Genomic DNA, 21,894 nt, shown 5'->3' with positions numbered 1-21,894 from the left:
CCAAGACAAACAAGCATATCACATTTTTCACATTGCGCCAAGGGGACAAGAAAGGCCCAGACAATATTAGTGCAATAACCTGGCTTTCACTAATTTATAGTTTACAGCGCAGCTGATGTTCTACCCAGAACCATATGCTTGAAGACCCATTGTTCAGAGAAAACGCTTTCAAGGGTTCTCTGTACGACGGAGGATCAATAAGATGTTTCAACCAACCTTTCAAGAGTTCTTCAAGGATTGTTGAAATTAAAAGTTCATCTGTGAAACCCTTAGAATACAAAAGGGTTCTTGTAGAATCCCCTTAGTGGGATCTAGATGAAACCCTTGGAATATAAAAGGGTTCTCTCTAGAATCCCCTAGGTGGGTTCTAAATTAAACCCTTGGAATATAAAAGGGTTCTCTGTAGAATCCCCCAGGTGGGTTCTAAATGAAACCCTTGGAATATAAAAGGATCCTTGGTATAACTCCCTGGGTGGGATCTAGATGAAACCTGTGGAATATAAAAGTTTTCTCTGTAGAATCCCCTAGATGGGTTCTAGATGAAACCCTTGGAATACAAAAGGGTTCTCTCTAGAATCCCCTTGGTGGGATCTAGATAAAACCTGTGGAATATAAAAGGGTTCTCTGTAGAATCCCCTTGGTGGGTGGGTTCTAGATGAAACCCTTGGAATATCAAAGGATTGCCTGTAGAATCCTAGGGTGGGTTTTGTTAGTTACCCTAAGAAGGTGGAAAAGTTCTGGGTAGAAACTCTCCAAGTTGTTTGGAACCACTACACCATAGGGTTCTGTGTAAAACCTCTTATAATGGGTTCTGGGTGGAACCTCTCACAGACAGTTCTAGGTGTAATCCTTTGAACAGGTTCCAGGTGGATCTGACAGGAACTAAAAAGGGTTCTCCTACGGTGACAAGCCAACGAACCCAGTATGGTTCAAGTTAGCGCCTTCATTTCTAAGAGTGTATATTTGTGTGTTTATGTGTATATTCGTGTGTTTATGTGTACATTTCAATTAAGCGCAAGTCTAAATGGAATTCAGGTCATGTTACCGGAAGTGCAACGATATTCTCATGACGATATCTTAATTTAGCCAACCGATCTGTGAAGCATCCCCGGTGAATATTGTTCTGGCAACGTTACTGGCAATGGACATATCTCAAGTCTGATTAAAGGCGGCCATAAATATCATCGCTTCCGTCTTGGATGTTTTGATCTGTGTGATTTTCAAGGTTTTAAACATTCGTGGGCCCTGTGATGGATTATTTTTAAATGACACACATATGTCTCAACTCAACTCACAGTATAATCTGGAATTACCCACAAATTCAAGACCTGTTGATTCTGACCCAAATAATCAAATGTAGAACACATGCCTGTCTACGGCCAGTAAGTAAACCTTCATGAGGTCACCGGGGTCACCGCTTCCTGCCTCCAGCTCTGATTTCATGCTGCTCACACGCTGCCCTCTGACAGAAACAGCGAGCAGGAATACGTATCAGAAGGGTTTTACGTTACGTCGGCACTAAAGGTTGCAGGTTTAAACCGTCACATGGTACTGTGTTTAGTTGAGAGAATGTGGACTGACTCGGCTGGCGTCAGTCGGATGCCAGGAGGCGTGAGTGGGAGCAGGAGTGTCAGCGCCACCGTGTGGCCAGATTGAGAAATCATATGGAGATGAACTAGGAAGCTTTTATGAATTTACAGACTGATATTTAAGCATGCAGAAAATCAAACAAATTAACTAAGTTACTTCTTTTTTACGGTTTCGGTTTTTAAAATGTTTTTTTTTCAAAGAGTATAAAAGACTAATTCTTACAATGAAAATGTAGGTTCTCACAATACAAACATATATAAAAATACTTTGATTGTTGCGATAATTTATATTGTTTCACTGATTTGATTATAGGGATTCTAAGAATTTATTTCAGATATATTTAGTACATATCTGTATATTATTTTCATAATTGTTTTCTAATTTTCTTTTCTATACTAGTTTTTTGGGGATTTTTGCAATAATTTGCAAAAATAATTGTATTTTGTACTTTCTCTTGTTTGTGTTTTATATGTCTTATCTCTTGTATGTATGCTATGCAGCAATACGCCAAAGTCAATTTCCTGTATGTGAATTCAGATTGTGTATATTTATGTCAAGTCAAAGCAAATATATTTCTATAGCCCAGGCTGCGAAAACAACAACACTGCACAAAGTCAACAGTGTGAGATGTGTTTTTTATTATGTTTTAAGATACAAGACCCCCTTCTGGAATGAAATAACTTTGTAGTATTTGTTTTCTGGCATTTCATTTGACAGTCGACAGTGTAGAGAGACAGGAGACAGAGACAGAGACAGAGAGAGAGATGGGTATGTCACGCAACGAAACTCCCCAGCTGGAATCAAACTGAGCACTGGAGTTATGCAGTATGCATATATCCATCAAACCGCCACTGCACCCTGTCATAGTATTTCTATAGATCAAAAATCACGAAAGTGCCTCGGAAGGCTTTACAATCTGCACAACAAATTAGCAAAAAGACAAGAAAAAAAGGAAGATATCTCAGGAAGAGCAACAAATTAGGGAGCGGCAGACCAGATGTCGTAAACACAGGACAGACAGAAAAGACAAAAAGTCAAATCAGAATGTGGAGAAACAGAAAGACAATATTCGGTGAATAAAGTGAAAACACATACGAAGGTTGTGAATGAGAGACGACAACGAGCAACTTGAAGAGTCTCTTGATGGACAGAGACAAACTGGTGGGGTCTCAGAGCGCCACCTAGTGGGCCACGGAGGTACTGCCCTCAGGTTAGATTCAAGTAAATGAGTGAAAAAATTAGTTATATTTACATCTACATTTATATATGGTCAAGAATTCACAAATACTTCAAATTAAAATGCTTAATTTCAATGACCAGCTAAATCATCAGGTAGAGACAATAGCTAATGTGACAATAAATAATAAATTAATTTGTTTTTTTAAACAAAAAGGTGATGGGAGAGACAACCCTGCACCAGAAAAAGCTCCACAGGGTGTGATGAGGAAATATGAATACATCAAATTTGGATTCATGAGGCAGGCAGTGATGGGCAAGATGAATTTATTTTTGTCATTCCAGCCAACAGTGGCATAAGGCATATTTACAGTCCAGTTATTCATTTATCATGCCGTCTTTCTTTTAATCATATTTGGAAAATCCTGAGAGGCAAGTGAGAAATAAGAATGTTTTAGTCCCATTTAAAAACATGAGGTAGTGGTGCACCTCGCCATCTTGTGGACAAAATGTGCATTACATCCCTATATTTATTTCCCCCCCACTTGCCAACTCTTCTGTATGATGTCGTTTACTTGATTCAGAACATAAGCTTTACAATTGCACTTTTGCTCCAAATCAAAATCAATAGCCAAAGATTGTAGTAAATATAATTCATTTAATTATGCCATGTATAAAGGATAATTACGATAAAATACAAGTGATTATACAAACAGTGTCATGGTTAAAATGTACAATTAACAAGATTTTGTTCATGACAATAAAATACATTATATACAATTATAACACGAGATAATCCACCAGGTTCAAACACTTAAGTGTGTGTCATGCATTCGATTAGGATGGTCAGAATGAACGTGGCCACAGATCTGAGAGCAGCGCTGCAGCGTTTAACAAAAATCATTCAAAAGGAGGAATTAAGTCCAGTTTCACATTGTTTAGTCATTGAGCAATTATAAGACAAGTCCTCCATGTGTAAACCCAACAACATGCATTCAATTAATATACCCTTTAACCAGCTTTAAAGATTAGTTAAAACAAGTAATATAATTAAACGTTAGGTTCCAGTAATTTGTGCGCACAAATTATTTTAGAACCATTTTTAAAAGTAACTGAATTAATTTGTTTTTCTTCTGGGAAACTTGCAAGTGGCCAAAAATAAATAAATGAATGCAGACATGTGGTATAAATGAAACAGTTTCAATGTTAGTTAGTCATTAGTTAGTTATTACAGTGGCACAACAAGCTCTGAAGTGAAACTATTTGGTTTTGAATGGAGGGCGTGGACTGAACACAAGCTTAAAATGGTTTGTGTGCCAGCACTGTTTATGAGAAGATAATATCATTCTTCCTTCATTAAAAAAAAGGGCAGCTCTCACTGCTGGGGCCAAAGACGGAATCCTTCCTTTGAAAATCGCTTCTGGAATCTCGGTCGGCACATTCCAAACAGATCGAGCTTACGAGCAAACATGACTCACGGCTCCTCTCGGTACCTACCGGTAAATGCTCGGCAGGTGGTCAGTGGAAAGAATGCGCGCTGTGCCGGCTGCAAGAAGAACCAGTCCGTCGAGATGGTGCAGATCTCGCCCTCTGCCTCGTCTGCGTGCTTCTTAGGAAAGTGGCAAACAAAGTGCGAGGAGTGCTGCTGCAGTAAAGGCCTCCTCACTGGAGCCACACCATTCCTATCACGTGCAGATCAAACATTTTGAATCCTTCATTTCACCGCAAAAGGAGTGGAATTGGAAAAATAAAATTGAAAAAAAAAAAAATACCACATTTCAATCTGTTACGTCATAAAAACACCGACGTGTGTTCATGTTTGGATTCAGGTGATTTTGATTTAGCTTCAGTGCAGAAAGAATATGTTTTGTTTTGGTGGTTTTTGTCCTTCCACGTGTCCCAGCCTGGCCAGGGTGCTAGTAGCGGTTGGCGTCGTCGTAGGAAGTCACGTCAATGTCGAAGAAGTCCTCCAGCTTCCACTGCAGGGTCTCGAACGTGGGCCGGTCCTGTTCGTCCTCCTTCCAGCAGTCCGTCATGATGTCATACATGACTTTGGGACAGTTGGGGGGGCTCGGCATCCTGTAGCCCTGAGAGAGCTTCTGGACGACCTGGTAGTTCGTCATGGCTAAGGGGGAAATCACAGAAGGACATTATAGCTCATCTGGCAGGAGACATTTGTTTCACGTTAAAATGTTTGAGACTATTTAGTAGCTACTTAAAAACTGCGCTTTTTGTAAATGTTCAGAGAATCCTTTGAGACAAAGTTGACGAAGGTCTCACCTTGATAAGGCGTCTGTCCAAACGTCATGATCTCAAACAGCAGAATCCCAAAGGACCAAACGTCTGATTTGATGGAGAACTTGTTGCCGTGGATGGCCTCTGGCGCGGTCCACTTCACTGGGAATTTAGTTCCTTCTTTGGCTTCATACACATTTTCATTCTCTTTCTGGAAACAAAACATCCATCCATTATCAGCCGCTTATCCGGGGTCGGGTCGCGGTGGCAGCAGGTTCAGCAGGCCGACCCAGGCTTCCCTCTCACCCGCAACACTTTCCAACTCATTTTTTTAATTTTTTTTAATTAAGAATCATGGTATAATAAGTTGATTTACTTAAGTATTTCTTTAGTGTGCATTTGGTGTGATTAGGTAGAATAACTATGACACTTGCTGCACGCATTATACAACACCCCTTTGAATGTCAAACCCACCATGAAGACCCTGGCAAGGCCAAAGTCAGCCACTTTGCAGATGTTGTTCTCGCCCACCAGGACGTTCCTGGCTGCCAGGTCTCTGTGGATGTAGTTCTGCAACTCCAGGTAAGCCATGCCCGACGCCACCTGGGCGGCCATCTCAATCTGGTCGTTGATAGCCAGCGTGGCGCCCTTGTCCTCTGTAATCGAGCAGAGAGGCACCTAGTCAGTCGCTGTCCTACCATGTTTAAAAAAAAGGTATCATAGGTGGTGGAGAAAACATAAATATGATGAAGAAAGTTGTTCCGCCCATTGGCCAACCTGACACAGGAGCCCAACGTGGCTTTCCTCTACAAAATATAATACCAAGCAGGCAGATTTGGAAAAAAATACCACAAACAAAAAAAAGAGACATGAAAGCTACAAAGAGAACAAAACAATTACAACGACATGCAAAACCGCTAGAAAAAGACTCACCACTATGAAAAGGGGCAAAACAACCATTACCCAAAGCTACTACAAAATGACCACAAAGAGACACAGAACAACAACACAAAGAGGCTAAACAACTAGGAAGTCCGTGTCTGTGGTAGGGCCTTTTGTGTGTCCTTGCCCAGGGGCCTATTGTCTCATAATCTACCCACATTGGAGCTATTCGCCATTTTAATAACGGAAATCGAATCGCTGTTAGCACCGTTAGCTGCTAGCCGTCGCCGTGTTGAGAGCCACGAAGAGGCAATTAGAGATCTGCTCTGAATGTCAAATGTAGCACCTTTAGAGTAAAATCTAGCCAGGGACTTACTAAAGCTCACCTTTTACAGTCATGCTTTTATTATCCACCACGCTTATGAAAAAAATAAAGAAAAATCTAAACTATAGCCGCTACCGTCTAGATTGCGTGTTATAATTCCTTCCTGTGACTTTGAACACGTCCTAACCATGACACATGTCACAGCGGTAGCGTGCATGGTGAATTATGGCGGCTCGCCACGCAGACTCTCAGGGCCGCAGACATCAGTTCCACATGAGCGCTCGTCCGAGCGACACGCACTCTTCATGGAAGTGACACTACAGCACCTCACACTACTACACGTCATGTCTGTGAGAGGTGAGCACTACCCATGTCCCAGCAAGTACGAAAACCAAAATAAAGCAAATCAAAAGGCTTTTTTTATTAAAAACACTAATCTGTCTACGACAGCTGTCACTGTAAAAACCAGGTCACGGTCACCCAGCATTAGAACACGCTACCGCTGCCCTCAGTTTAAGTCCATCCTGTCGCGATTGTGTCCTGCTGCAACTAACGATAATAAAGATCATGGACAAATCTGCTGATTAAAATTCATTCATTAACAATGGTTGTCGTCAATAAAAATGTCTTTACATAATACAGGTACAATGGTTAAGAGCCCAATATAACAGACGTCCAACATATTTGATGAGCTATCCTGAATTGCAAAGATAAGCATCAAACCAATTGGAAACCAAGGAATAAGCAAACAGTTGCTGTGTAACCAGCTATAACGGGATTACTTTCATTCTGAAGATTCAGATTCTCAGTGAGGTTCTGGAGATATAAAAGGTTTGTCTTTAAAAAAAAAAAAAGAAAAAAAAAAAAAAGAGTGCAAGATGCACTCATTGGTAAATTGGGCAGGCCTGGAATTTAATTTGTACACAGGGTAACTGATTTATAGGCCACCGTGCTACCCTTTGGCCGAGACTAAATCATTCATTAAATGATGGGAAATATGAGCAGCTGGGATCAAAGTTTTGATTTATAAACTGTGATCTAAAACGGTTTTGTTGCTGTGGGATAAATCTCGTAACCACGGCGGAAGAGTTGATGACGGGCCGTCTTACTCGTGAGGAACTCCAGCAGGCTGCCGTTGTTCATCAGCTCTGTGATGATGTAGATGGGCTCCTGCAGGGTGCACACAGCGTACAGCTGGATCAGCTTGGCATGCCGCAGCCGCTTCATGATCTGAGCCTCTCTCAGGAAGTCCTCCGGGTCCATCGTACCTGTGAGAGTCGTTCAGTGATGGCATATTAGGAGCAGAACTTTTTTTATGTGACATCTGCAGTGTGGCGTGTAGTGTTTTGGACACTGACAATTATTTCCTTTTTTCTCCCTTTTTCTTTTCCCCCAAAGAAGAAACTATATATCCTGTTTGTTTGTTTGTTTGCTAGCTTTCTTTCATTTTTGTTCTGTTCGTCTTTGTCTCTTGTCCGTAATGTAAAGCGTCTTTGAGTATCCTGAAAAGCGCTATATAAATTTAAATTAGGGGATAACTAATAAGAGGATCGAATCCTCTTGTGCTTGTACCCATTCCTACACAGTGCGATCCTGTCTTTCGATGAGATAAAAAGGAGGCAATAGCGTACCCTCTTTGAGGGTCTTCACTGCGACTGCGGTGGTGTCGTTCCACAGGCCCTCGAACACCTCTCCGAACTGACCGGCTCCGAGCTTCTTCAGCAGCTTGATGGATTTGCGGTCAATCTCCCATTGGTCCACCGTGTTGTAGGACAGGCCGTGAGTCTGCGGCGCCTCCATCTACACAGGCGGGAGGAGGGAGGAGTTAACGTTTACTGAGAATGTCAATGGGACTTTATGCTGTACAAAAACAAAAAGGCAACGATGGAATTCGGACAATTGACGGGGATGCGTTGTCGGACCTTTTTGCACGGTTCACCGAGGCGCACACAGAGGCCATCGGCATTCTCGGAGTAATGTTTCACCAGCTCCTCCAGCATCTGAAAGGATCTGCTCCTCGACACGTAGTAGTGACCATTGTCCAGTTTTCTCAGCTTGTAATGCTTCACCTTCCCACCGTCCAGCACTGAAAGGCAAGTCAACATTGCTTACACAACCACAGCTTCATGGACAAAAAGTTTCCATTTTAGGTGCTCCACTGCGTCAAAAAAAAATATATATAACTGCCGTTGATAAAGTAAAAATGCTCTTCAAGGACGGGGCAAGTCGTTTTAAAATGACAAGCTTGTGCTTTGTAATAGAATGACTATTTTAACAAGTATTTTCTTTACTAGTTCCTTGATCAACTATGAGGGTGTTATCCTCTGATGAATCACATATACAGAATTAAAGGCTGCTGTTGGAAAGCGGACAATTTTCTAAAAGTAATAACGCAAACAAATTAAAAAAAAAAAAAAAAAAAAGAGCAGATATGTGTTCTTTCGATTCAATTTAAAAATCTGTCAAATTAGCACCCCGATTCTCTCACACACACACACACACACACACACACACACACACACACACACACACACACACACACACACACACACACACACACACACACACACACACACACACACACACACACACACACACAGAATTAACCTCGGGCTAGTGGCTCATCAATGGGCTTTAACGAACGAACACGGAAGGAATGTGGCCTCAATGGAAAGAACGATCAAGGCCGACGTGGAAAGACAGATTAGACGCACAGGGAGATAAAAGTGATCACGCGGCTTTATGGGAGCACAGAACGCCATTTATTTAACTTGATGACCTTCGAGCCATTAATCATTCCAGTCAATTGAGGATAAGAAGTGAGTCACTGAACAATCTGAAGCTGTTTGGAAATGTGTGTACACTGCAGAATGCTAACTGGCCACCGAGCGTGACTTCATCTGGGAAAGTAATATTGATCGAGTGGAATAACACACGAGTGTAATTTAAACTTGTCGGCAGTCCGGCTGCTTAAGATACGGAATGAAGTCATCGCGGCGTCAAACAGGTCGTTAGGTCATAACGTAATACATATTAATTATATAATAATTATACGCAGGCCTGTGAATTGGAAAGAATCTCATGAATACCAGTATAATTAAATATATTGTGGTAAACAGTGGCATCTCAATTTACATTCATCACAGTCCCTGTTAGCACTGGAAGGTATTGATCATTTTAAAAAGTGCATTATAGTTTAAAAAAAAAAAAAAATCAAAAGTTACTTCCTTAAGAAGTAAATATCCAAATAAGAAAATAAGGAGCCACTCATTGGTTTTCATTTGGGGGGGAAAAAAAATAAAAAATTTTGGATTTCTTTGGATACAATAATATTATCTTCCCAAACTGAACCCATTTAGTGGTTTTAAGGCTCCACACTAACTTTTTTCACCACTGTCCCTAAAAATAATTTCCCAAACAGTCAGTGTGAACCATCAAAAAAGTTCAAAATGTCATCCTTTACTTTTATTGTCATATTTGCATACAAACACATGCAAATGATTCAGAAATACATGATTGTATTTTTAATCAAATATTTGCTTCGATTAAACAATCAATCTTGGCATTAATAGCTTTAATTATGCAGTATAAGCTGCTTAGAGACAGTGTTGGGAAGTCAAACAGGTCATAATTCCCTCTAATATTTTTTCCAGATTGCTATGAAAAACTCAACTGTATTTATTCTGGTTGCTCGCCAAAAACTACCTCACAAGATTTCATTTGAACACATCATGACGTATGAATCAATATTGACTCACTCATCTAGCTGAAAGCGTGGGTCTTGTTTACTTTGTAGAAACTAAAAAGAAATGTGTTTTCATTTCATTCATGAGCCACCACAGGCTTCTGCCCCCCCAATAAGTGGTACTGCTGAATTGAACAAGCGTGCGTTTTCCTTACGTCCAAAGTCAACTTTTTTGAAAGAATATACCGCTTTTATGTCGTTTTATCTTTCTAAAATGTACACAGCCCCTCTAGGGGAGGTAGTCCGTCAAAGCGGTTCTTAGCTTACCCGAGAGGGACCGCTCCCCTTTCTGACTTTCACAGTTTCGGATGAGGAAGGCGCCGTGCTCGTTCCCGCCGGCCAACAGAATCTTCTCCGCATCCAGCCTCTTTGTGTCGGGAAAATACCATCTGAAAACAGAGATGAAGCGGAGCAGGTCAAACGGAAGGGCTCTCTGAATTTAAATAATGATTACATCAACCCGTCTGGGGGGCCCAAAGAGTAACTGGTCATTTGGATAGATTACTAAATTGGCTAATCAATTTTGTTGTTCTCACAAAAAAAACAAAAAAAAACATATAGATCAAAATCATCAATGTTTAAAATATAGTCTTGTGAGATTCTACACTCTACACATGCATAGGTTTTTTTGGACTCAGATCTCACATGCACCAAATGTGTATCAATCCACCGCAAAAAGAAAAGAAAATAGTGCCCACCAAATGTAATATTTCCCTCCAGTTTAAGCAGCAGCCGTTTAAAAGAGACAATGCCCAGCTCTTTTAAGAGGTGCTTTAGCATCTTCAAACAACAGCTTATATACACACACAATACCTGTTGTTATTGATTTATCTCCTCAGTGGGAACGAATGGGTTTGGGGCTGAGAGTCGCAGGCGGGCTGTGAAAGTCTGACTAATTATGGTTGGTTTGGTTTTTTCACAAAATCTGTTAACAATAAATAAGATGTAGAATGAGACCATAGCCTTATCCCCGGAGCCTTATTATTTTAGTCTGTGCATCCTTTAATCCCAAATTATTTCCTGACCACAAACTAACTTAAAAACAGACATAAACAGGCAAATGGCCCTGAATAAACTGAGAATATCTACAGAAGCCGATGACATTTAACCGGAAGCCTAGTCCACGAGCCCAAAATCTTCAAACTGATGATTTAACATGATTGAGCGTATAAATTATGCAACGGTTGTCTATCCGGTTTCAAGTTTGTGGTTTAGTAAAAATTGTGACACAAATGACGCCTGGACCCGCATTAGGCAATCGGAACTATTTTTAACCAAACGTGAAGAACCGGCGTGCAGCTGAGAGGAAACGGGTTCCGCCGAGAGCGCATCACAAATACGGGTTGGCCCTTTGGTTTTTGTGATGACGCTCCCACCCCTTTCCAAGAATTTAGCTACACATGATGTAAAGGTTTTTTTTTGGTGAAAACAGTGTGGATAAGTTAGCATCTGTAGCATGTTGAGGTGGCTACCTGCAGCTAAACAGGTTTGCTGCCAAACCAGTTCCTGTGACTTCTCCTGGCTGATGTCACAGGTATTACAACAGAAGGCAGTCTTTGAACCGTGAAATGAGTCAGCAGTTGTTTTTGCGCGTTCGGGTTTCTTGTGTCAAAGTCAATGGATTGTTTGTTACAAATGGAAAAATCCTATTAACTTTTTTTTCCCCTTCTTTTTCTCAAGGGAACTCACTGATGCTCACCTCTGGGTTGGCCTACAAAAACCCCTCAGTTCCTGCCACATTCCATTGCCTATTGTTATGAACTGGTAATGTTCTTGTGTGTGTTTTGATTGACATTTGCTTACAGCATTCCAGCAGTTTATATATGAAAAAAATATAGTAGAGAAGAAGTAGAAAAAATAAAAGACACACAGACACACACCAGTTCTTCGTGTCGTTTCAAAGCTGCAATTCGAAGTAGCCGGCACATTTTGGTTCAAGTGCTTGTAAAGAAATAAAAGATCATGCTCAACATTATAATTAGTTGTCAGAAAACATGTGAATGATTTGCATTCTTTTCACAACCTGTTCTACAACAGTCGGAGTGTACACTTTGAATGAATTGTTGGTGTGCTAAAGAATCTTGTGTAAATGTTCCCAGACTCCCTTCGTGGGAATTATTAACCTGTAAGCATAACCTGTAAGCATACACTTCCTGCTCAGAGGATCATTAACTGGTTTAACCCAAGACTTCCTTCAGCACTGACGACAGAACAACGAAAACAAACATGCTACAGCGTTTTAAACCTTTGGGGAAAGATAAAATAAATCAAAATCACATAAACCTTACATGCAAATATAGGGAACTGTGTTGTGATGCGGTGATTTACGACGCCGGCGAATGCCACACACAGGAATACGATAATGAAAGAGTGATGGGCCACTTACGGTTCCGCGTCAATGCTCTCCACGGGAGCCACGTAATTGGCCGGGATGTACCCCTGCTTGGACGTCGAGACCCCGGTGAGGGCTTTGGCAAACCACCAGTCGCCGTGACTTTTATCGAGCGCCTCCAAAGTATCCCCCGCGTTGAAGCTCAGGTCCTCCTCCGTGCGCGCGGAGTAGTCGTACTGCGCGAGGTAATAGTCACCGGGTTTCTTCACCGGCGGCTGTAATTCGGCTCCTGTACGGAAGCCCGGTTCCGATCTGATCTGTTGAGCGTGTTTATTCTTTATCACTGTGTCGTGCACGGGGGTCGGGCTTGGGGCCCGGTCCGGCTTCTTAAAACACGCCAAAAAGCTCTGCCAGCACGAGGAAAACCGCTGCTGTATCTCCATGGTTGCGGCCGTCAATCACTGCGAGCCATTCCGTGTTCGGGACTGAGAGGAAACGGTTTGGGGGAATCCCTTCTTCTCCTCCTCCTCACTCGCGCTCCACATCACACGGAAACAAAACTCCTCCAAAAAATTATTGATTGAGTGATTTTATAATCCCAGCCGGGTCGGACGGCAGCAGTCTTTGACCTCGGCACTCACCCAGCGAACGCGCACAAACAGTGCCGCTTGACGTGTGAAGTGTTCCCGGTCGGGGTTGCGAGTGCATGTGGCGTTAATCACCTGCACCTGCTGAGGAATGGGGAGCGGCTCCTTTCTGGGAGGGGAGCGCCCCCTAGGAGCGGGAACAAATGCGTTTGTTATAACTGTGGAGGTTCCTTCCTTCCAGGAAATAAATCAAATCAAACTTAAATAATCATGGTGTTGGACAATGTGGTACTCGGCAAAAGTTGTTGTACGTAAAAATGTCGCAAGTTATTCATTATCAGGTAACAAATCATAAATCAAAGCAGAGATGGGGAAGTTACTTTGAAAGTTTCTAACTGCATTGGAAGAAGGAGGAACTGCTTTGTGTAAAAAAAAGATAAAATTGACAAAATACGTGTGATAAAAAAATAACAACAACAAAATATAATGGAGCAAAATAGAAGTAGCATGCCAGCAAAAAACAACAACTAAAATGTAGTTTATTTATTTTAAAAAGTGCCCACTTGTTTCCTGGTCATACATAAACCAAAATAAAATGAAAATATGCCCCACAAAAAAGGATATATAACTCCTATCTGAATGTCCTGAATAGTGTGTGTAGAGCGATTTCTGTCCCTATGAATCTGTAAAAAAGTGCATGTTTTCCCTCAGTTTGGGGCCTCCGTCCTCACGGGGGCCAGATCCCAATGTTTCAAACCCTGAACCCTCAGGGACTCACTGACGTCACATTTGCTGCAACATATCAACGTCCAAAAAATATTGTGTCCAATTGTGAGTGTTTATTCAATACCTTGAACGTCTTCCGGGCTCTTTCCTCACGAGATGAGACGTATTTTCAAATGATCTATTTACTTGTTTTTGTCCAAACAGCTTCAATAATAAAAGTAAATAAATACGTATCCTCTGATTTCATGTTTTTATGTCCCAGCTTTAATCCTTCATGTAATTTGCCAGACTGAACACACACATGTGCCGTCTCTTTGTTTACCTTTCTGTGTTTTTTACATCTCCATGCTTCCACTGGTCACCCCGCGTTTAACGCCACATTGCTATGAATTGTGGGTAATTCCCTTGGGCAAAGGTTGCATATAATGCTGACTTATGGAAAGGGTTCATGAAGGACTCAAAATGTCTGCCAGAGAGCCCTCAAACACTCGACAATTTGACAATGGGACAGACCTAAACAAAGTCTGTGAGTCTGTGATTGTGGAGTTTGGGATTGGGAGACCCCCCCCCCCCCCTGAAAACTAAACTTTGTTAAACCAGGATGGAGCAACCCAGTGTGGCAGTAAGATAGCTTTCATCTCCTCCTGTGATCCCTCGTTTTATACGCCCATCACACGGTACAGCTGCTGGCAATAAACTGCGTTTATCTTTATTTTGTCAGATGATGGTGTCATGAGTGCCGATCAGCACTTTGGCAATGACAGGTGCGCCCGAGCTCACCACTACATCATATTACGCCCTTTGTGTCTCAACAGAAACAGAAACAAAGAGAACGGCTGCAGTGTGAGGTGACGACAGAGAGGAGACTGAATGGAGGTTTAACAGGCTGAGACTCTCTTTCATATGCAGACGTAGTAAATCGGTTATGCTCGTGTGCTCACCACTCGAGATGCTGCTTCTCTGTGGCTGAAGAATGAAATGCCAAGAAACCAAAGAGACAGAATGATGGTAACGGACGTCCCAGCTCTGAGCCTTTGGACACTAGCTCTACATTTCCTGTTTTACCAATAATATAACCTCTGATCAATAATTAAAGCAGGTCAAGCTGCAGCACAATGTGTAACATCACTAAACAGAGATCTCCATCATATCATTAGAAACCTTAAACACTGCTAGAGAAAGAAAGATCACGCAGAGAGATCAGAACACACACAGCTGGTTTATTCGACCGGAACGATATAATAATCACAGACAAACACAAACTGCTGGAACAATACATACAAGTCAGACAGAAGACATTAACAGCTTCCACTGAACAAGATTCAGGCCACATTTTGGAATTAACAGCAAAACAATCAGCATCCAACTATTTAATTTAAGTCCAGTAAGGCTTGTAGTACGGTTTGTGTTGAGTGTTTATAAAGGTTCAAGGATCGTATGTCATAAAGATATGTCATAACGTGTCCCAACGACATGAAGCGAGCGTAGTAACGCTCCCCTCGCGTCCCAAAGGACCCATGAGCTTTACTCATTGTAAACTAACATTAACCTCCTCAACCATTTCAGTTTCTATTGCAGATGAATAAACAAAACAAGTAGCAATCAATACAAAACGTTTATTTACAAAGGGTAATCTAACCTGCTACTTTCCCATTTAAGTCCCCACAAATAAAGGATAGGCGATAATACACATTCAATACATTTGTTGCATTTTTTTAAACAGAATGAAAACAGCTTTAACATTGAAACATTGAATTAAAATATCATCAACAAAGTAACCATCCATCCATTATCAGCTGCTTATCCGGGGTCGGGTCGCGGTGGCAGCAGGTCCAGCAGGCCGACCCAGGCTTCTCTCTCACCCGCAACACTTTCCAGCTCATTCTGGGGGACCCCGGGGCGTTCCAAGGCCAGCCGGGAGATATAATCCCTCCAGCGTGTCCTCGGCCTTCCCCGGGGTCTCCTACCAGTTGGACGTGCCTGGAAAACCTCTAATGGGAGGCGTCCAGGAGGCATCCTGACTAGATGCCCGAACCACCTCAGCTGACTCCTTTCGACACGAAGGAGCAGCGACTCGACTCCAAGCTCCCCCCTGATGTCCGAGCTCCTTACCCGATCTCTAAGGCTGAGCCCGGCCACCCTGCGGAGGAAGCTCATTTCGGCCGCTTGTATCCGAGATCTCGTTCTTTCGGTCACGACCCAGAGTTTGTGACCATAGGTGAGGGTTGGAACATAGACCGACCAGTAAATCAAACAGCTTTAACATTGAAACATTGAATTAAAATATCATCAACAAAGTAACATTGAATTAAAATAGCATTACGATTGCAACAGTTAATTAAAATAGCATCAACATTGAAAGAGAATCTAAATAGCATCAACATTCAAACAGAATTAAAATAGCATCAACATTCAAACAGAATTAAAATAGCATCAACATTCAAACAGAATTAAAATAGCATCAACATTGTGACATTGAATTAAAATAGCATTAACATGAATTAAAATAGCATTAACATGAATTAAAATAGCATCAACATGACTTAAAATAGCATTAACATGAATTAAAATAGCATTAACATTGCAACAGTTAATTAAAATGGCATCAACATTGTAACATTTAATTAAAAAAGCATTAGCATTGTAACACAGAATGAAAAAAGCATCAACATTGAAAGAGAATCTAAATAGCATTAACATTCAAACAGAATTAAAATATCATCAACAAAGTAACATTGAATTAAAATAGCATCAACATTGAAAGAGAATCTAAATAGCATTAACATTCAAAGATAATTAAAATAGCATTAACATAGTAACATTTAATTAAAATAGCATTAACATTGTAACATTTAATTAAAATAGCAATAACTTAGTAACATTTAATTAAAATAGCATTAACATAGTAACATTTAATTAAAATAGCATCAACATTGTAACATTTAATTAAAATAGCATTAACATTGTAACATTTAATTAAAATAGCAATAACTTAGTAACATTTAATTAAAATAGCATTAACATAGTAACATTTAATTAAAATAGCATCAACATTGTAACATTTCATTAAAATAGCATTAACATTGAAACACTGAATTCAAATACTAACAAGAACATTGTAATAGAACTGCATCACAGTCACAGAGACAAATTGCTATATCGTATACAGACAGACAGACGTAAAGACATAAAGACAAACATACAGACACACAGACAGACAGACAGACATACATCTTATTCCACATCAGGTCCAGGCCCAGCAAAAGGCGTGGTGGGATGTGTTGAGGTCGGCTTGTGCCGTTTCACTTGAACCAGGGGCGCCGCTGCATCTGCTCCAGGGTGGCACGACCCCTCGGGTTTATGGCCAAACACTTCTGCAACAAATCCTGGCAGTGTGAGGGGAGAGAGGAGGCAGAGCAAAGCAAACGTTGGGGGGATGCTGCAGTGATCGATTGGAACATGGAAGGAAAGGACTCTGCACATTATTATCATTACAAAACTCAGATACTGTATTGACACGAGCATCGTCTCACCTCGGGACAGTTCACTGCTGAGGGTGGTTTTCCTTTGGAGGAACTCTGAGGTGTTTAACTGTTTGTGTCCATCCAGCAATTCAAAGAGCAGCGCGCCAAGCAGCCAGACCGTGGTGGGGCCGGCCTCGTACCTCCCCACTGAAGAACCTTGGCCTGGTCTTCCCTCAGCGGACCGTTGTTGTTATCCAGGTATGTCAAGAGGTCAACACAGGGGACTGGCCTCTCCATGACCAGGATACCCTCCTGGTCCAGATCATACCAATCTATTATTGACACGGCGGCACATTTCCCCACAGATGCCCGTCCACCTCCTGCTCTCAACATGAGGAGCGCCTCCATGGGGGCCAAGGTTGTCCTCCTTTGAGACACCTGGAGGAAACAATATACATAACTAAATGTTTGAATAGATGTGCTTGTGTTTCCCTCATCAACCAAAAAGTAACTAGAAAGTTCAACAATGACGTTAACGGTCGGTGCTGAGACATCACTCACCGATGGTCGACCCTCCACATCAACTCTGAGGATGCGTTTGATGGCCACCTACAGGACAGAAGCTTCTTCTTCTTGTATATTATATGTATGTATATATATATATATGTATATATATATATATGTGTAAATCTAAAAGTTTGCTTTAAATTACAAAAAGAATATTTTCCCGTTTTGGGAACTACAATTCCTTGCTTTTCTGCTGAGAGTTAGAGGCAAAATGGAAACCACTCTCGCGTCTGTGCGGTAAATATGAAGCACCACCATTAGCAGGTTAGCTTAGCTGCAGACTGTAAGCAGGGGGAAATGGCTGCCATGGTGCAAATGTAGCAATAATCTTTTGACCAGAACCTCTGAAGGTTCACCAATGAAGACATTTGATCTGGTTTGTTTTAATTCGTACGGAACTTGTATTAAAAAAACCTACATCTTTTTATTAGGGAGTTATGTGCCAGACTACTCCTTGGCACTCATCTCATTTTCTGTCACATTATCAGCTTACGTTTGCATATCGTGACTGAGGTGGCCATGCTGCCATTGCTCTGCTGGGAGGCTGAAGGGCTGCTGCAGCTCTTGGAGACGTCACAGTCCATCTCCTTCCTCTTCTTATTGGGTGTCACACTTTCAGCGCCGGCCTTTCTCTTGGTGCCGTGGGCCATCCGGCCCTCTACTGTCACCTCAATGAGTTTTCCGGTGCCGACATTGTTTCTGCCAACCCTCTGCTTCTTTTGGGGGACCTCCCATTCTGTGCAGTACTTACCTTTGGTCCGTTTGGTTTCAGTGGGTCCTTCGGCACCCCTCTTCCTTTTTCTGGGTGGTTTTGGGCAATTAATGCCGGCCGATCTTTTGGTCTCTGTCAACCTGCAGTCTGTTCCCACGCAGTTGTTGGGTTTGGTGGTGCAGCCACTGTGTTCTACAAATGAATGCATTTAAATACAGTTAAACATTTAGCTTTGTACTCAACTATATTTATTTGACAGCTTTAGTTATGAGTGACTTTGCACATTACAATTAAAGATTTTAAGTACTCAGCTGTGACGTTGTAAATGAAGGACAACAACGACACTTAAAAGCCATTGGACCCAACAAGTACTTGTATTTTTGACACCAACTCCATTTGGCTGATAATACTTTTGTACTTTTACTTCAGTCAAGTTTTTTATGTCATGGAAGTATTTATACTTTTACTTGAGTTCCAACTCATTACTAACTCTGATGGAGGACACAGCCTTTCAGTAAAATCATATTATCATCAATCTGCAACTACAGTTCAGCTGATCAAGTTACCTCTGTCTGTAATTAACTGTGAATTAACACTATATAAGATATGAATACTGAAGATATAATCTGTTTCAAGAACTTTCCAGTCAGAAGAAAGAGTGAGGCAACTTACCTGTTTTTAAGGAAAACACACTAAACTACAGGCAAAGTGACTTGATGAGAAACTGTTTGCAGTGCATGAAAAGCAGCTGTTAAACAAGAGTTCACTCTCACCTAAATCCTTCTCCGAGTCCAAAGAACGAAGAGTCTTTAATGTCTTTGCATCCATGTTGTTTTTGTAAAGTTCCTCAACAGAAATATTTGTGAAAATATGTTGCAGTAAAGATCCAAGACTTGTGTTTCCATCTGCTAAAATGTTGAGAATGAGAGTGAATGAAATGGAACCCTGGTTATCAAAGACAAGAACAAGAACTTCAGAACCCACCATGGGTCCTGAAGTTCTGTGACATCACAAATATTAAATATAAACATATACATATAGAGGCTGAAATAACCATAGTAACAAAACAAACCTATAAAACATAAAAATGTCAAAGTCAAAAAGCTGGAAAGGTGAATTACAGTATATATTGGGTTTCACTGAAGACATCCAATTGACTTCAGTCATTGTAAAACCTCCAAAATACATAAACCTGGAGATAACTGACCACTCGAAACAGAGATATGACTTCAATAAGGTAGCCCTGTCTACAAATTATCATTTAGACATCAAGATGTACATAGTTTTCTAAAATTAAGCTGAAAGTGGATACATATAGAAATAAGAGTCATAATCTTGACAGTTCAAAGGTTAGAGTTCATGCATGAGCATAATATGTCCATGATTCCTTAATGCGTTTGCATTCTGTCGAACAGCTTCACTTGTTTAGCAGAGGAATATGTCCATCTTTGTTTTTCTTTGTGTAATTGGGTTGTCCTGAAACTAACATCAAATACTTGAAATACAAAGAGATAATTATTCTGTGTTTTTGATGTTGTGTCATATCTCTATTGACATGCATTTCATAAGGGATCTGCATGTCTTATTGTTGTTGTATAAATACCAAACTGTGTTTTTAAGGCAGTTAAAGCATCTTTGGAGTGTCAAAGTTCATCACAGTAAGACACATTCATGTTTTTGGTAAAAACTCCTGTATTAAAACACAAGATAAAAGGACTTAATAAGAGGCATAGGCTTTTATTTTACTTCCTTAATATTATTGGAGGCACCGCCAGTTATTTCAATTTCCAGAATAAGAGATCAACAGTTGTAAGACTCATTATATTAATTTATAAGAACAGGTAATAGCGACATCACATTTAAAACTACACAGGGTGTGTGTGTGTGTGTGTGTGTGTGTGTGTGTGTGTGTGTGTGTGTGTGTGTGTGTGTGTGTGTGTGTGTCTATGACTAAGAATTGACATCGTCTTGCATATCGTCAACTGATCAAATCATGTTTTATTTTTAACTCATTAAAGGTTCAAAGGTACAGGGCTGCACAACACAATTTAGATTTTAGTCCCAATTTGCTACAAAGGAGAGAAAACAAACAACTAAACGCTATATCCTAAATGGAGGGAAGACGATGAATTAAGGAATCTTACAGCTGATACTTCTGTATCTCTTGCCAGACGGCAGCAGGGGGAGCAGGCTTTGGTGGGTTTTGCCTGTTAAAATCACTTTGCAGGCTCTTCTTGTCATCAATATCACAGATGCTCAGTGATGTTGTGGGCAGTTTTAATCACCCTCACTAACCATACACATCCCATTGTAATGTTTCCAGTCAGGATGCTTTCTATTGCATCTCTGAAAGTCAACACCCCAATTAGATACATGAGAGATACATGTAATTATTGCTTATCCGTTGTTTTGGAACAATGGACAACACTGTAGCGATCCACAAACAGAAGGTGAGAGACAGAGAGAGGTTCTCTCTCTTTCCATCACAAAGAAAAGGTTGTTTCGGTAGCAATCTAACGTTACGTACCTAGCCTACATATTATCTGCTCTGTGATCCACATCGGTCTGCGTGGGCGTTGCTGCTCTGTTGAGTGTCTAGATTTACTGGACAGACTGCCCTGAAGGGACAGATGTGACAAACTACTGTCAAACTTTCTGGGACTTCAACAATTGGTTGTGTAACGATAGCTTTGATTTGTTAGCATCAGTCACTAGCTTGCTCAGGCCAGTGGTACGGGGAAGCTCGACTCCCCAGGCAAGAACTGATTCATTTCATTTACAATTCGTGATCTTGTTGTGACAGACAAATATAACGTGTTCTTTCACAAAACATCTATGTAATTACTCTGTTTAAAGCGATGATATGAACAACTTGATTTCATTTAGCAGAAGGCTAAAAAAAACTAGCCCATTTAACATCCTGACAATACAAATGACTGAGCAACACACATTTATCTGTTTGATTTAAACTTTATTTGAGTAGACAAATGAAAATATGAATTATACAATATTCTCCACAGTATTGTGAAATAGTTCCAGGAATAACTTGTAGCTTTGAAACATTTCAGAACTGTCTGACAATTAATATCATCTCACGTTTATATGAGATCAGTAATTTATTTTTGTCTTCTTCTCTGGGCTCTTTCAATCAGTTGTCACAAATGTACCTGTCAAGACAAACATCAAGCAGGGAGGATGTTCACGGTTTACTGAGTTTATGCATAACGTAAATACTGCGCTAACGTAATAGAGATAAGCAAAGCATACAAGCAAAATCATCAGGGAAAGCTGTAATCTTGATGTGCTGTGTTTAGTTTTGATCAATACTCTTTTAATTATGTTTGTTGAAAGGTGTGTATATAAATTGTGGGCCTTTCTCAATACCAAATATGCCCAGGACAGACTTGTGTACTTGGGAGAAGGACGGGAGGATGCAGTACGGTCATTCTGCACCTGGAACAGCAGCTCACTTGATGACGTCACCACCTCGGCCGGTCTTGGCTCCCTGACTGCAGCGACAACACACACGCTGAGGAGTTAACCTCTTGAAATG

The 21,894-nt window shown here is 40.9% G+C and overlaps 1 protein-coding gene across 1 annotated transcript; it reads right to left on the bottom strand.

The window, feature by feature from the left end:
* Positions 1-3,086: 3,086 nt before the first annotated feature.
* frk (fyn-related Src family tyrosine kinase) lies at positions 3,087-12,879 on the bottom strand. The gene is made up of 8 exons (XM_079216064.1): positions 12,340-12,879; positions 10,221-10,342; positions 8,131-8,294; positions 7,840-8,008; positions 7,318-7,476; positions 5,476-5,657; positions 5,047-5,212; positions 3,087-4,891 (listed from the first exon to the last, which is right to left on the bottom strand). Exons 1-8 carry the CDS (start codon positions 12,726-12,728, stop codon positions 4,683-4,685), a joined length of 1,560 nt encoding a protein of 519 aa, XP_079072190.1. The 5' UTR covers positions 12,729-12,879; the 3' UTR covers positions 3,087-4,682.
* Between the last annotated feature and the right edge of the window lie 9,015 nt (positions 12,880-21,894).

This window comes from Taurulus bubalis (assembly GCF_910589615.1).
Source record: "Taurulus bubalis genome assembly, chromosome: 3".
Taxonomy (NCBI): Eukaryota; Metazoa; Chordata; class Actinopteri; order Perciformes; family Cottidae; genus Taurulus; species Taurulus bubalis.
The sequence above is the reverse complement of the archived record's forward strand: the minus strand, read 5'-3'. Positions and strand labels throughout refer to the sequence as shown.